At 39.4% G+C, this 17,710-nt stretch overlaps 1 protein-coding gene across 5 annotated transcripts in view; it reads left to right on the top strand.

The window, feature by feature from the left end:
- The window catches only part of mast4 (microtubule associated serine/threonine kinase family member 4), a gene marked incomplete at its 5' end in the record, with an annotated part of 82,656 nt that overhangs the window by 14,480 nt on the left and 50,466 nt on the right, over positions 1-17,710 (top strand). For 3 of the 5 annotated variants that reach the window (XM_083889884.1, XM_083889883.1, XM_083889882.1), the window contains 2 exons: positions 1,706-1,859; positions 7,976-8,109. In XM_083889884.1, the coding sequence (XP_083746010.1) occupies positions 1,706-1,859; positions 7,976-8,109 (288 nt within the window). Of the gene's footprint in view, positions 1-1,705; positions 1,860-7,975; positions 8,110-15,450; positions 15,498-17,710 lie in introns of those variants that run through there. The other 2 variants (XM_083889885.1, XM_083889887.1) reach the window with 2 other exon arrangements.

Here is a 17,710-nt window from a genome sequence, read left to right as displayed (position 1 = left end):
ACGCCACAAGAATAATATTCAGTAGACACTTAAATAATCATAAGAATAATCATTTAGTCATAGAACTGGTTAAAATTCTATGACTAAAATTGAAAGAAAGAAAAAATGGAGAATAAAGATTCTTTTCAACAGTTTTAAGAAGCCTGGATTTCTGTTGGACAATAAATGAATAGTAATGATAACATTAGGATATTTATTTCTTACTAAAATGAGACTCTTTAAAGTTGGCTTAATTGTGACCTCAAAAATGTTTCTTGTCAGTCTGGTCACATTATAATCTTAAATCTTTTTTACAGTCTCTACAGTGAATTATATCAATTATACAACACGTGATTACATACAGTATATTTAAAACATTCTAAATCAAAGGTGACACTGTATGTGGGTTTAGATATGGCTGAAAGATAAAATATTGTATATAAGTATGTTTATATAAGTATATGTTCACCATTCCTGCTAATGGCACTCTGTCACAGGTTAGTTGAACTGACAGCGATGTCTCCTCTGCCATTGATGAACTTGTATAATATGTTTAAGTCAAACAATGAACACCTCTGTTGGAACATGCTAGGGTCATGAGATCCCGATGTTACAGATTCTGTTAGGAGCTGAAAACTTAAGAGGAACATAAATGCATCATAAATCGATGTTCCCATTTTAGAACCATGATATCACACTTTGCATACGCTACATCTTTGCATTCACTAGAAGTCAAGCCACCTTTAAAAGAAAAAGAGAAAAGCTTTTGGATGCCTTTAATAGTACATAGATCATAAATCATCCCATAGAGAGGCAGAGGATATTTCCTTCCTCCTCATGCCGGGAGCCATTTATGTCTTTGTGTTCTCAGGGAGGGCCTCTTCCTCACATCACTGGTCATTGTTATTTGGTCCGAGCCTCACGTAGGGTCATTATCATCCTAGAATACTAAACTTGTCCAGTGTGTCTTGGTGTGTTTTTGTAAAAGCTTTCAAACACCCTGAACAATATGAAATTGTTGCAGAATATGTTGGGTACTGACAGTCATGTAACCAAAAATGGGTTTTATTCAAAACCTGCCCCTTTTGGTTTGGAAACCCAACAAGAGACACAGAATCAAACATCTCCTTTTTGTTTTTAAGGTGTAAGTGGGAATCCCCCCTCCAAGATCACTTGAGAAGTTGAGCCCTGCACTTAGGGTTTGCCTAAGGTTTTTTGGATTTGCAGCTTTATCTCTGATTCATGAAAGACTCCTGAGATTCTGCTGCCCTCGATTTTTACCTTGTATTAACTTGTAGATTTCACCCGATATCTATTCTATTTTACGTCCACACATTTTCCTTTTGCCCTGGCAGATTGTATACATCTATATGACGTATAATTACGTAGTTTGGATTTCCACAAAGGAGGGCGTGAACGTGTCTAAGAACCTAAGACTCACTATCTTGTGTCACCATACAGGACCATATAACACCTCGATTGACAGCCCACTGCAGGCCAAATGCAGCTTCTTGATCTTGTCGTACTTTCCTAAACAAACATAAATGTAACTGCTTTTGTCATGTGACTGTTGTCTCACACCTGGAAAAACTGAATAGAAGAGTCGTAATGTCCCTAAATGACAAAATACCGAGAAAATGCATACAAATACACATTTTGTGTTCACATAAAACAATAAAGCACTGTATGTTTATTTAATGCAACAATTTTTTCATCTGTTTTTTAGTTGGACAACATCCTCTACCCTCCGTCCATGTCCTTCCGGAAGTCCAGTAACCCAGAGGTGTCTCACGGATTAGGTCCTGCATTCAAATTAAAACGACATCTGAGTGAAGATGGAAAACACATGCGAAGAAGGAGCCTTGGAGGTGGTCTCACAGGTAACACTTTTATGATTGCTCTTCCTATATAAGTTTCGTAGAGGCTGCTTAAGATTACCATGTCTTTTTAGCAGATGTTGCCACACCAGTGTATTTCTATAGAAGAATACACCAAGTAACCAAACATGAAATCATTGAATCACTCTCTGCTCCCTGCTGAGACTTGCCCACCTTCACTTGTCTCCTATTTTTCCTGCAGCTTGTGCTAGCTTGACGCCAAAGGGAGAAACAATAACTCATGTTAATCCTAGGGCTTTCGCGTTAAAGTAATTTTTTATCACGGAAAATTAAATCAGCTTAACGCTGCAGTGTGTGATATTATTGCAAGCCGCACAACTTGGCGAGAGTGTTGCAAGGCATGACTCCTTTTTTTTAATCCCTCCGTCCTCCCTCTCTATGTGTGATTGTGTAACAGTTGCTTCACCCACATGAGACACTAACCGCAGACAGAGTTGATTTTATATACTCTGTGATTTTGAAGTCGAAGAGTTGAACCACCTTCCGAAAGGACTTGGGGGTGGGCACGGAAGAAACTTGAAAAACTTGTTTCTTAGAATTCGTCTTGGTTACCCAAGATAATCGGGATAATCAGGTGTGGATATTATGTGGCAAAAAGTTCTGTAGCACACGAGTTCAAGTAAAACAATAATAATAAAGACCATCTGTGACTGAAAGCAGCAGAGTGATGAAGAATCAATTGTCACACTTGGCAGAACGCCATTCAAAGGTGCATCATGAAGCTTAAAGCCGATTGGATTACAACATTATCTACAAACAGCAGTGACATGACCCAGATATCAACAAACTCGTTGACCTACTGAGTATCAGTATATAATTTCAGGACCATGTTTGCCAACATTTGCTATGGATTTTTAAGTGCATGTAAACTTCGTCAAACCACAGGAGAATGTGTTGGCACCGAAGCAGGAGAGAAGCTCCATTTTCACAGTTTTGATAAGTTGAATGTGTGTACAGACAAACACTGAGCTGGTTTATCAGAGAGGGCAGGACAGCCTGCCCTCACAACAGGAGTCTGCTCTTCTTTCTGTTCATTTGTATAGCATTTCCTCATCTTTAAGAATTAGTGCCAGATTTTTTTCAGCGTGTTTCTGGTACACGTTGGCAGGACTAAGGCCTCATCCATGCGGTAACGTCGTGAAACGTAAACAGTCTTTTTCTTTGCCGTTTTCAAAAAGTTCCCAGTAAACACGGCATCTTTTCCGGTCAATATCACCGTCCACACAGAACCCCCCAAAACGAATGAAAATGTAGTAGTAGTATGCCATATGCCAGGACTATAAGTTGCGCTATAATGCTACACCAAAAACAGAGAAGAAGACGTACACATTACAGAAAGAAAATAGAAACAGAGAAGTAACAAACTGAGCCAGAGTAGAGAAAGGGAAATAAGGTCCGTTTGGTATTTGTGCCGTTTCCTTGTACATATTTAGCGACTTTACAGACCCCTGGCGACTTTTTTTATTTCCTCATTCCAAAAAGGTGACTAGTGACAAATTCGGGACTTTTTGCCATTAACCTGAATACTTTTTGAACAGGAGGAAATACACAATTTTGCCACACGAGTGAGATCCATTTAACTGTATCTACTGCGGGCAGAGAGTCAATTTGAGCGCGCACACACACACACAGCGTCACAGACGAGCTGTGGATGTTCAGTGCAGCAGACTGTGTGTGGAACAATCACTGATCTGTATTATTTATTCAAGAAAAAATAGGTTTGTTTTCTCCTCTATTTCACGATTCAACACTAATTTCAGCCCCATGTGTGAAATCTCTATAAAGAGAACGTATTCTCGTGATATCTAGTGTCTTTTCAGTGACAGTAGTTTGTATATTATTTTCTCGATTAACAGAGTACTTTTTTGGTTCGTAAAATGTCAGAAAATGTTGACAAATGTTGTTCTGTGAAGCAAAGAAACCAGAAAATATTCACATTTAAGAAGCTGAAAAATTTGTGAATGATGTGACATTGCAGAATCACAACATTTCCTGGCAGAGTTGGATTATTTTGGGTTGTTTCATGAGAGCCATCTCATTTTTGCTTGTTTTTACTGCTTGGAGATCAGGGGACACATTTGGAAACATTGACGTAGTATATCTCAGAGTGCAAGAGTGAGGATTCAGCAACATTCAAATCAAAAACTGATGATAGCTGTGTGGGTCGTTTCCCTCTGGCTCCAAGCCTCTATGAGGCCGGAAGCGGCAGATTTTGATTTTGTTGAGTTCAATGTTTATAACCCTCTTATGACCATCAAGATGATGAGGCTTCCTGGATTTATTTAGATTTTATGGCTAGTATTGTCAAAGAAAGATCACAGGGTTTTTTTCTTAAAGCTCCCAACAGGCAAAACTGTAGTGTAAACCAGCTTTAAGTGGTCATCGAGACTAGAAAAGAGTAAAAAGAACTGTGACATACAAATATGACAAAAGTCCATTGTCTTGCTTTTATTATTAAAGCAAGGTGACTGTATCTTTGTTTCTAATTTGAGATTGTATGTAATCGATTGTAATGCATGATATGAGCATAATTTAATTTGCTTTGACAGTCCTGTGAGTTTGTACCAGAAGACTTTGGGGGAGCATACTTGTTTTTAAAGTTCTTTTGAAATTGGTTGCAAACAGCATGATGTAATATTTGCTCAGAGGTAAAAACTGAACATTTTAATAATCAAATTCAGTCATTTGCATCACCAGGCTTCACAAATAAACTGCTTTTCCTTTGACATGTAGTTTAGAGAAGTCTATTTTCCAAACAAAAATCTAAATTCTCATCATGGACCATACAGATGAATTGGACATAGTTCCAATTCTCCCGAAGATATGCGGCACAGCCTCAAAAGAAGTGACTTTAAATGGAAGGCAAAAACATTATGGGAAATTAGACTGTCTCTCACTCAATTTATAATATCAGTTACTTTTTGTGTCAATTTAGAGGAAAATAGATGAAGTCTGGCACATAGGAGTGGAGTGATTGACAGCTGGTATTGTCCAATAGGAGCCTGGTTGCACGTGATGCCCCTGAACTTCTGATTGCAAAACGTCAACATGGCCTCGGCTTAATCACAATTCTGAAGGCTTCAAAGCAGGAGTTCAGATTGTTGGTCGCATGGAAAACAAACATGAGGACTAAAAGTGACAAACTGTCCGCTAATGTATTTAATCAAAAAAAATAAGAATAAAAACTAAAGTCACTTCAATGTGCTGGGTTTTCTCTTTTGATCCTCAAGTCAATTTGCATTTCATGTGAAGAGATGAGGAGTACTTTGTAACCAAGATACATTTATGTAAAAATTAAACCTTGTAGTTTAATTTTTACTACAAGGTTTTACATCATTTCATTTTACATCTCATTAGAGATATTGTTTATTAATTTTTTTTTTTTAATGCAGTGCTGTGATTAAAATACAGACATCTGCACATGTTTGGTAACAGCCATGTTGGTGCAGAGTCTGACCTTGCAAATACCTGTGGTGAATGTGAAAAAACACTTGACTCGTTAAAACAAATCTCCTGATAGCCTTCTTTGTGAGAGTGATGACTAGTGTCTGATGAGAGATTTCCTTTATGGGGGGATGTGATGGGCTCCTGTGAGGGAAAACCTTTACCAGTAAGGAAGGAAGAACTGCATTTTTTCCCCCTCATCCTGTTTGGTTTCCTGTCACTTCTGCTGCTGTTATTATAGCATATTTTATACTCTATAAGTGTTATAGATTTCTGTTTTAAAGAAAATCAGGTAAGTTTCAGTGTGCATATTGAGTGTCATTAGGGGAATTACAAAAAAGGATGGCAATGAATCTGGGTGTTTTAGTGCCTTTTCCTGACATCTATGCACACAACAGTAGCATGTTGTGTACATATTTTGCAGTAAATTACATTTTGGCTATGTTTCTTTTAACAAGTTAGCGTATATGTAATCAATTACTTAGTTTTGAAAAGATTTAACATCACTCTTGATAAAATGTGACTTTGAAAATACAAAAAATATCGGTTTCTGTAGCTCAAACCATTTCACAATTTTCTTCTTTTCCCTTTATTTGTTGACCATAGGAAGATGACAGGAAGTGAGGGAGGCGGGGAGCAGCATAATGGTTCCCTACTGGACCCCAAAACCTTAGGTCTCCTCTAAAATATGTTTGTCTATGACGGACACTGCATTTTTACTGGTGTAATATACTGCAGATGACTTTTTGAAGACCAATACCAGTGTGATGTTCGGCCTAACTTTTATTAGATCTTTACCAGCCTTGTCTCTGTATTCTCAGCGGTTTATTCATGTCATCAACCATCGAGTGTTGGAGATGAGGCTGAAAGGACGTCATCCTGCATAGCTTGCCAACTTCTCTGTTATAGAAGTTATTGCAGATTAAATGGCCACAATGATCATGATGAGCAGTAATATACATTTCTATAAATGGTCACGAGTCAGCAAAATGTTTTATTTAAATGGCACAAAACAAAATTGCTCTTATTCACATGGGTTGCACTGCCCTTCTAATATTTTTATTTCTAATAAGCTGCATTCCCCTGACACAGCAATTGGAGAAAAAAAACAAAAAAAAAAACCCCACCCCCCCAACTTGTTATTGTAAAATTCAGTAAAAAAGCACTAGGTACTCTCCCTAATGGAAAAGGAAAATAAACCAGTCAAACCGAGTAGTGTTACAACTGTATAATGGAAACGCACCATTTAATCTGTTGACTGGTGACAAAAAACATGACGGAACACAGCAGAGATGCACACGCCAAGCTTCCAATGTGCACCAGACCTTAGGTCATAGAGATGTGAAAAATATTCTTTTGTCTGTAGAGCACTCTCCTCATCTCCCTCATCCCCTCCACTGTGTCAAGATTGTTGAACCTCTCCTTTCTCTGTCTCCTGGAGTTTAAACAGGAAATGGAAATATACACATGTGGATAAAAGATGACGGCACTTCTGAGCATGATTTGCCAGCTCGTGGAGTGCCACTGTGATCTGTTATTACAGAGCTGCTGAGGCCGTTTCTGCTGCTACAGGTTTTGTTTTTTGTTTGTCTTTCTTTGCTGTGCTATGGTTGAGGGTAAAAGAGGATGGATGCTAGAGGAGAAATGATACAAGGAGGTTTTGGTGCCATCTACCTGCCACTCCTGGGAGCTAAAATGTCTTTATTTTATATTTATTTATTTCTCAAACTTGTTAGTCTGTCCATTTGCTTGACTTCACAGGGCTTTGAAGTGTGCTGGCACAGTGATTATGTAAAGTTAGGGCTGTCTGTGATCTCTTAATAGGCTTCCCTTCTTCTCGACAAATTTAACCCTTTGGCTTCCTGCTTGCTTGTAGTCGGGGTCAGCAGCCTCAGCTTTACACTTCAAGACTAGAGCAAAGGCTAAGAATATGCTTCTGGTGCGTCAAATGACCTGTATTCTCTCTCTGGGTCAGGTGTTGCCAAGTGTGCCACTATATGTTCTCTGAGTTGCAAAGTAGTTTGAAGTTACAATAATTAGATTAGACGGAATATATCGGATATATCAGTGCACTAATGTAAGAATGCACCACCTCACGTGATCCACTACATTTATAATCCTGCTTGACTAAAAACAACACGAGTATTGGTGAAGAAATAGCATTATATCATATAGAAAAGGTCTCCTTTGTTATGACTGAGTATCACACAATTGCATATGTGTAAAAAGTGTTGTAATATTTGACAGAGAACTTTGGGGTTTGACCTTGGAGGATCACAAGATAAATACATAATTAAGATGATTAAAAGAAAGAAAAGGGAACTATAGAAGCTCTGCTACGCAACCTAATCTAATTTTTAGCAGTTATAAGCTACTTAAATGTGAATATGTTATGGTGTCTCCGCTCTGCTGTGAACATAAACTGAACATCTCTGTGGACAAAACTTTTGTGAATGTTGTCATTTTGACGTTTATGGTTTATATAGATTATTTAGTGATGATTCAAGAAATAAATCAACAGATTAATTTGTTCGTTGCATCTCCAGTGTGCTAAATAGATGTGCTTAGTTACTTTCTCTTATTTCAGCTGTTGGTGCTTCACTCAGTGTTTGAAACGGTCTCACATCCTGTTTTGTTTCCCCCCCCCCCTGCAGGAAAATACCTTCTACTCCCCAACAACCCCCATCAGACACAGCCAGCCTGGCAGCCGTCACCAGAGACCTCTAACCTGGTCCGCATGCACTCGCTGAATCTCGGGAAGTCCGACCCCTCCCTCACCTCCAGCCTGGTCGGTACTTCCCACTTATTGATGTTCTGCAACACTGCATACTGTGTCGAGATCCAATGAGGATACTCCAATGACATCATCCTTTTGTGGAAAACAAAAGCTCTTCCGTGTTATTCTTGTTGACCTGGTTACACTGGCTAACCAGACTTTTCTTAAAATTATTTGAGTATTTAATATGACATAATAACCAAAGTGTATTTTCTGTGAGTATATTGGTGTCCAGAGATTGACGATTGATGTCACAATTAGCACATATAACAATATTAATATAACTAATATATTCTGGAAACCAATCCCTGGTTAAATCCTCCTGCAAATGGACAAAAGTGTACTTACTAAATTGAATTTTTTTATTCATCACAACATGAGCTTCAAATCGGTTTGTGTGCATTTAGTTATCCTTGACAACACTGAAGATCAATGCGTGCCTCTTTTTAGGAAGCATGCAAATGTAATCAGCCATGGTAGAAAAAAAGAATAAAAACAGGCAAATTACTTAAAAAAAATAAACAAAAGGAAATTTGAAGAACCTTGGATGCCTTTGTAGTTTGAAGTGAATGAAGTCATGAAGACATGACCTTCACCATGGTGTGCACTGTTCTCTCAGATGACACGGATAGGGAACCCTGGGGGTCCATCATGATCTTGTTGTCTCAGGAGTGAGATGCAATCAAAAACAGAGGCTAATCCAATGCTGTAAATCTATGAGTCATTCCCAGTGTGTGTGCGCGCGTTATCGGATAGACAAAAGGTTAATGCAATGAAATGCATTTGAGGCTTGTGTTTGTGTGTTTGTCCATGTGTCTGCGCTTTTAGTATAACTGTGAGAATATTTGGTGAGCTGACACTTTCACCTTTAATGATTGGACTGGGTCGACCCACAAAAAGGCGTTATAAACATAAACCAGAGTTATGTTTGTTTGTGACAACATGGTTAGTGGCTTGTTTACGCTCATAACATAATGCAACCGCTATTGAACGTGATCCTGAAGACTGGTTTTGAGCCGTCAAAAAAATAAATAAATACAACACTGTGTGTTTACTCCAGCTTGAGCCACATATCATTAATGATGTGAAAAATAGCTTGAGGCATTCCGGGTGATTTTTAATCATTTCGATTTTGAATCAGTTTCAACTCACTCCTCACACTGGGGGGCACTAGTATCCTTGTGTTTGTAAAAGCCACACATGAATCCCCTGTAGGTTAATGTGCCTGGCAGAGTGAATGAATGAATGATGCATGATTTCCTCTAACATAATTGTCCTCCAGTGGACAAGTAATCCAGTTAATATTTACATTTAATCACTAATTGGCCTAAGTTTGTAACATCTTTGCAAGATAGTATGTCTTACTGTGATTACTTTTAAATGTTTCCTTTGCCAGTCGTCACATAACAGTGTCAAAGCTAGTGGGAATTAAGTATCGTGCTAGAAGAGACAGTTTCTCTCGCCACACAATTACAGCTTGGTACTTGTACTGTCTGTACTTATACATTATCTCAAGGCTCTGTACATAGTAAGGCAGAAACCTTCAATTAAATAAAACCTACCGAGAGGAGTTTGCACGCATCCGTTAAGGTCTATAATCGCAGGTAAAAGAATATGTAGTGTTTGAAATGGAAGTGCTCCTGTGGATTCAGTCACAAGTGGAGAACTTGCACCTCACCCTGAGGTGAGGCTGCAAGGTCATGGAGACCCAGTAGCCTGAAGACATTTTATTTTTCATCAGACTTCATTCAGTAGATGGGAGGCTCTGCCCTATGGTTTAAATTGGGCTTGGCAGTGCACTGCTTCACATGTCCCTGTGTGGCACGCTGCAACGCTCTCTCTCTCCAAAATTAGTTTTCATGTAAAAAAGAGTAGTAGCTCTTGCTTAATCTTAAAGGTCACTGAGGTGAAAAAAAAAATATCAAAGCCGGCTCATTAACATTTAAACCTGTTACGCTGGACATCTTACAAGAAGATGCTTTGCTCTCTGGTATGAGGGTTGTTTTTGTGATGAGTGAAATCAGACTGCTGCCAAACACATTGTTTTGCTTTTTGCTCTACACCAAAAACAGTTTTTTTTTTACATGTTGAATGTGGGTGTTGCTGCCAATGGGCAAGTTATATAATTGTGCCTGAACATTGGACAACACAGATTGCCACGGCAACCCCAGTCCTTAATTTTTCACTTTTCTGGCGTTTTATTTGAAGTCTTAATTTTTGCAACTCTCTGGATCTCAAGCACGAATAGTACAATCTCACTTTTGATTGGCTGATCATTTTCTGAGTGACTTGCAGCTGAGCCATCCATAGGTAATGTACTGCAGTGAAGTAATCAGAAAATCCTTATAACATCTTATGATGTTATCATTTTTTATTTGCCCTGCTGATACTTATTTCATACCAGACAGTTAAAAGAAGTATGAGGTATGTGGAAACTAGCCACTATCAATTTCTTCCCCGTTTTTAATCGCACTGCTGTTATGAACCAAATTGGAACAGTCATGTGATGTAAGATGATGATCTATGGGACACATACACAACAGAAGAGAGAAGAAAATGGTCTTACAATAGGTAATCAGTTCTGTCAATATACACTTTGGTCACTCACACTTCCTAGAAATCGGAGCTGAAAAGGAGCTGCAGACTACAACCATTCCCAATTCATTCATGGTGGAACAAATGAATAGGGTGTAATTTCCCAACAGATCTATACAACTATGTAAAAGTACCTCTGGTGTGTTAGTTTGTATTGTAGCATCTTAAAAATACAAGGTTAATGTAATGGCTCAGTTTCTGAATAATATGTGCACATTACTGTAATACTTTTCACAGTGATTGAGTCAGACCTTTATTGCAGAAAGTTTATCTGAATATAAAGCAAATCAAGGACCTTTGCAAGAGTATATTTGGAGTTCGGCGATTCATCCACAGTTACTGTATTATCCTGTCTTCATTAAACTGTTTGACCTTGGGAGAAGACTGAAAGAGACAAACGCCTCTCTGTGTTTTCACTGAATGGGAGTTTTTTTTAAACCTCTTAATTGATATTCAATTCTCAAATCAAAATCATCCCTTTATCCCTGTTCTGTGCTGTGAAACAGGATTTCAACAGCCTCTTCAAAAAACAACAAAGATGCTGTTGTGATGCAGATGGAGCATTTGTATTTATAGTCGTATTAATGTGAAGCAACAGGCCTTGACCTAAGTGACCGCATATATCAGCTCTCCATTCATTCACTGAGTTGCTGCATCTTAGTTATTTTTTGTTGCTTGATATTCAAAAAAAAAGAAAAGTGAATTAAAGATTAAAGATGGTTTTAATTTGGTAAAATACCACAGAATTGACTTTACATTGCTGTTTGGCTCTGGAGAGATTCTAAAACATTTCCCAGGGATTGTAAAGTTTAAATCTTTGCACAGATGGTGCTGATTCTCAGTGCAGATGTCAGTCAACGAGGGACACGAGCAGAATTGGCTTCCTTGACCGTGAGCATATTTGCATGGTGACTCACTGCTGCTTTGTGTGATGATGATGCTCTTGTACTCTGCTGATGTAACGTTTGAAAACATGTTGGTGAAATGCTGCTGAACCTTTTATATGTGTGTTTTCATCAGTTAAGATTCAAGGTCAAAAGAATACAAACAAAGTGGAAATAATACAGAGAGACTGAGATTAATGTAAAATACACATAATAGGAAGGAATATGAGTTTATTTTTCCCTCAGTCTCTTCACGGCAGGTTTAAGACCCCTCTGGCTCTGTCCGACACCCCTGTTATTGCTTTCTGCCTTTTTTTCCCCCTCCTTTCTGCTCCGTTATCATGCCCCTGGGTGTTGCATGGCTCTTTGACTACAGCGTGGCACATCTCTCTTGACTGTGATGCTCTTTGGCAGAAAATCAATACTTCACCTCTGGTGTGATATGGAGATAAGACTGTCATAATCCTGATGTTGTGCCTTTGTTGGACTCTCATTCTCCCTCATAATTGAAGTCAGCGATGTCCTTTACTGATATCATTGTTGCTGGAGGAGTTTGTTCTTGCAAAGAAAGGAGCTGGAGTTTATGTGAACAGACATAAGGCACATTTTTAAGATTAGCCGATATAAATACTAAATTATGTAACACTGCTTTGAAAAAAATTAGTGTATGAGTATCTCTGTGTGCGTTATAATTGTTTACATAAACACCAAAGAGCAGAGTTCGACCTCTAAATCCGTTAAACTTATATACCTTGACAGTTCCCCTACAGGGAGTATAACTGTAATTGTGTGTTGTATTTCGGCAGTATTGAGTTATATTCGTGACAACGCTGCCTACTGTGTAAAAGGATTGAGATCTAATGCTGTGTCCACAACAGACTTTTATTTTCCACAGCATAGCTCGAGCAGTTTATCACTTTTTCACATCCCCAAATCACACAACCATACTGTAAACATCTGGCTGTCGCATAAATGGAACTGTCACTCTTGATTTAGTCATGCAGGCGACGTGCTTTTTAATTTCGATTCTGTCACATCTGAAGCTCGCAACCGAGATGGTTTTGTTCAGCACAAAATAACTTTGTTCTCCTTTTTAAGTGAGGGGGGAAAAAGCATATCAGATTTTCTAAGTGGACCCGAGCTGATATGCGAACGTATCCTTTTCAATGTTAAAAATAAAACCAGAGCAATAGAGAGTGATGCATCTCAGACATCAGTTGTTCCTGGTTACTGTTTCTTTATTCACTGTCGAGGTTAAAAACTCACCTCATCCATCGGGTGTTTGGCTGTACTGAGTGTTATCATGCTTGTTTATTCTCAGGCCTTTGGCTTTGGACAGATGGATTCTTTGCTGTGCTTTGTGTGGAGGGAATTGACTCATTCTCTCGTCTCCTCATAGACCATGTCCCTCCTCTGCCTGCCTCACACCTGCAGGTTGCCTCTTGGTCTGATAAGCCCGGGCAGAGCAGAGGCTGTGGGTCACTCAATCAGCTCTCTCTGCATGCTCCGAGTCAGATCTCCCCTTTTTTTCTCCAAAGGCAGAGGGAGAAAAACCTTAGCTGCTTACCTGCTAGGAAGAAATGAGTCACAGACGACCCCTGGACTTTTTCCAAAGGCTATTCTATGGCTCTGTCGGCACAAAGTGTCTGCATGCTTTTATGGCTGCCCCTAAAACCCACCTCAAAGCAGCTTTACTTTGTGTGATGTTTTTTCTTCTAAACACTATCTTTTTTTTACTTTTTATTCATCTATTCATGGTTTATAGTTAAACTGAATTAATTTAAAGATAAAGTTATATTTTGGTCTTCGTTGAAATACATGATGTGTTTCACTGTCCCTTCCTACAACTGTGCGGTATGCCAGTTGTTTAAATTATATTGATGCATGATACACTGAACATCACGTATAGTCCCTGCAAAGCAAGAATATACCAGTACATGGTTTTCTTTGTCCGCCCTACTGCTTCCCCATATATTACCGCACTAATATTTACTTCTTGCAATAAGTTGATAAATGTTGCGGTTTCCTCATCCTCCCATACACACTAAATCTTCATCTGCCATTTCTGCAGTTTCTACTATTTTTATTCCACTAGAGCAGAATGTGGAAGCTGGAGTTCAGTCATGTGGTTTCAAAAGGTAATTTATTCACAAATTCACCATTTCCATTGTACGCATTTACATGAAATCGATTAGCCAACATTTTCACCTCCCAAATGTGATATTTCAAGACTTTTGCACCAGTGAAAAGTTCACAGAGGAAAAGCAGGAGAAACTTAAACTTGAATAAAATATTGAATAATGAATGAATATGATTTCAGTTCAGTAAGCTGTAGTGCTTGTTACTATAGAGACTCTCTATTGAACGAGACAAATGACCCCTCCCTTGTGTTCCTGTAGCTTCTCATCTTCATTATTAGTCCACTGTAGAATTGTCCTAATTGTTCCTTTGAGCTGAGACAGCCCGAGCACTGACTTGAGACTTGTCAGTGGAATATAACGGGGTTCTTTAATTTTCTCAGGTATTCCGGACGACATTGTTCAAGCTGAAAAAAACAGTTAATAACTGGAGTTCTTGTCTTTTTAAGGAGGTTTGTTCAGAAACAGACTGATTAGCTCCTCTGGCGTCTTATCACCACAGCAGCACAAACGACCACAGCCGCACAAGAGCTTCCCGTTGCATAGGTTGATGCGGCGGTCACCTGTCTGACAATCCCATGCACCTCCACCATCAGCCGTAGTCGTGGACATCCAAGGCCGTGCTCTCTAAGAGAAATCATTTGAGCTTGGCTGGAGATGAGGAGAATGGAAGGGCCCTACTTAATATTCACAGGGCAGAACCACAGTGAAAGCAAATGAGTGAGAGAGGGTGGGAAAAAAGAGAAAGGGGGGGGGGGGGCGGCCAAAGAAAAACACAGACTGAGACAGAATACAGAATTACCAGTTAGAAATGGCAGCCAGGAATTGAAACCAACTTCAAAAATGCTAATAATTCAGCAGGGTGTGGGGACATTGAATTAGAGAGCGTGGCAATCTGTGGTCACAGAGGAGCTGTCAGAGACTCAAGACACAGGATGCAGTTGTACATAACAGTTTATGCTGCGACGTGTTGATATCAGCATAATAATGATTGAGTACCTGGTTTGTCTGCCATGAAGTGTTTGCAACAGTTTGTGTGACATTCCTACTGATCTACTTGGCTATTATTTTCTTCCTCTGCCTCACACGATGCAATGCATTCTCCCTTCTTTTCTTCTACGAGCGTGAGATGTAGTCTCTGCCGTCATGTTTCTGTCACTAGCCTTACCTCCAGGTGTTGTGTTTTGCAATCTCCATATAACTCATTGACTGGAATGAGAGCAGCAGGTCTGCTCGGCTGCCTGCAGCACACAGGATGCCAGGCTCATTGTTGGGGTTGAGGCAGAACAATACAGGGAAAGGATATCCTCATTTTCATGGTCACCTATAGTGCCCAAAAAGCGTGGCTGCACAGAGAAATGAGTCTTGGGGCTCCCCCTTGTCCACCGGTGCTCCCCCCCACCCATTGCTATGCTAAATTAAAACTACCCATCCTTCTCTGCCCGATTCTCCCGCTGCCTTTCCTCTCCCTTGCTCCATCGCTCCCTCACTCCTGAAGTTACAGAGGAGAGGAACAAGAGGAGGTGTCACCTGACTGCCCCCCTCCAATCAGATAAGTTTCTGATGGAAGTGTTTAGCAGCTGCTAAGATCAGATTTAGCCGGAGGGAGGGAGGGAGGGAGGGAGGGAGGAAGGGAAGGGTGGGAGGGATGGAGAGAGGGAGGGATGGAGCAGGCGGCTGGAGCGAGGCAGTGCAGCATGGCTCTGCACCGGTAGAGAGGCATGATAAGTCGGCGCTCTGTACCATGGACGAGTCCAGCATTCTGAGGAGACGAGGGCTACAGGTAGGCAAGCAAATGAGCTTGTGCACGGAGCTGTGTGTGCTGGACATATTTGTGCTTTCTGAGGCTGAAGCAACGCTTTCCTCGCTAACAGAACACAGTTAGGACTTTTTGTGTTTAATACAGAGTGAGCATTGATAGTCCTGCATGTGAGGAATCTCCTGGCAGAAGTGTGCGCAGACAACAGTACAACAGTTGACTATTATTAGGATGCTGATATTTCTGTCCTCACGTAGTTTCTCTTGCACACATGTGGAGAAAATAGTCTGTGTGTTACTTTTTAAAAAAAAAAACAACCTTGAATCATTTGTCAGATTTTATGTGTTGGCTGCCAACAGAGGGAATAAGAGCCGTGCGTCCGTAGAGCAAGATTGATTACTGTATGTTGTGTCAAGGGCTTTCTGGAGCTTTATTGACTTTTTTATAATGGGATGCAAGTTGAGGCTTTTGCCTCTCTGTCAGAAATCTTGACAGAACTGAGCTTCAGGACAGGACCAACCGTCTTAATCAGATTATTCCTGCCATCTCTCTGTTGTTACATGACATTTGAATAGAAGTGGAAAGGGAGGACAGTGTGTTCTGAGATATGAAATTACTTGTATTTCTTTTAACGCATGATCTTTTATCCGAGATCTCTCAGACGTTAATGATTTCCTCCGGCTGAGCCGACAAAAGCCTGCAGTAGGTGTTACAGTCGAGCATAAATTGCACATGATTTATTATTTTGCTTACTCTTGACTTTCACCGCCTACAGAGTAAATGATAAGGAAGTCTCTTTTTATATTCCGCTCAAACGACTGCATGCGTTTTTAATCACAAACACCCTGTGGTCCATTTAATCAGGCGGAGTGACGCGTTTGATTCATCATTTATTTCACAATAAACAACAGCAAGTTCTGAATATTTGATAACTCATTTTCCCTCATTAATGTTTTAATTAGCTGTTAAGATTTGACTTTTATGTTCATTAATCTGGTGTCATTGTGTTTCTCTGTGATTATGGATCTGTATGAAAATTGAATTGACATTGAATTTATGCTCTTTGAACATTTTATGGGATTTTTTTTCTTTCTTTTCTTCAAGAAACCAGTAATATTTCTTGTAAATGTGTTTATCAAAGGCTTCCCAACAGTAATTTTGTGCACAGTTGCCTTAATCTCTTTATTCCTTTGTTGAACTGGACACCACCGTCCACCATCTCCCCCCCTATTACATGCTTTCTTCTTCACAAGACTCCTTTATGCAGCAGAACTAAACACAGTGGAGGCTCCTGTGGTTTCCAGGCTGCTCAAACGTAACTTTCACATTCAATAGAAAACAGGGAAGTTGGTTTGTCTCGCAAATGAGTTTAACTGGTCCAGCTCCACGACTTCCCATTTATTCTCAGCAGACCAGGAAGGCATGACATCATTGGAGTCAGACCTTGTTGATGTGAGTGGAGATTAAGAACTGGACTCTTTTTACAGTTGAGAATGAGCCTGTCTGTTCCTCTCTGGTCAAACTAGATAGGTTGAGAATTTAATGCTGTTTCTCCCAGTTATTTATATTTCAAGACCTTGGTATGTATTCATTTATCTATTGAACCAATAGTTAAACATTTCAGAAAATCTCCTCATTCGCTTTCTTGGCGAGTGTGAGATGATAAATAACACTTATGTTGTCTGAATGATAAATGTGAAGCTACAGCTTAGTTGAGTACAAAAACTGGAAATGGGTTGGCTCTGTGCAAAGATTACAAAATCTACCCATAGCACTAAACCTTACAAATCAATGTTTTGTCTATTTATAACAGTATTTCTTGCCTGTGTTCTTAGCTAAACTAATTACCTGCTGGCTGTTAATTAATGCACAGATTAGGTATATTATCGATTTTCCTGGTCAAATTCAAACCAAAAAAAAAATAGTATTTGCCAAAATGTCAAACCATTCCTTTAGCAACAATATATTTATCATCTTGTTGTCTGGTATACTTCAGAAGACGCATTTCTAAAAATCTAAACAACAAAAAATGATACAGATGTAATGTTTGCACACCTGTGCTACCGTGGTGTTCACTCTTGTGGAATTTGCGTAAATTATGGATGTCTTTTTTTTTTCTTTTTTTTTTGCACTCCATCAGTCATGAAGAATAAGAAGAGAAAGCTTGTTGATGTCTAATGAACGTGGCGGGGTACTGTATTTATTTTTAGATGTGTTGAAATCAACCAGACTGACTA

This window comes from Microchirus variegatus (assembly GCF_963457635.1).
Source record: "Microchirus variegatus genome assembly, chromosome: 1".
Lineage (NCBI taxonomy): Eukaryota > Metazoa > Chordata > Actinopteri > Pleuronectiformes > Soleidae > Microchirus > Microchirus variegatus.
The sequence above is the reverse complement of the archived record's forward strand: the minus strand, read 5'-3'. Positions and strand labels throughout refer to the sequence as shown.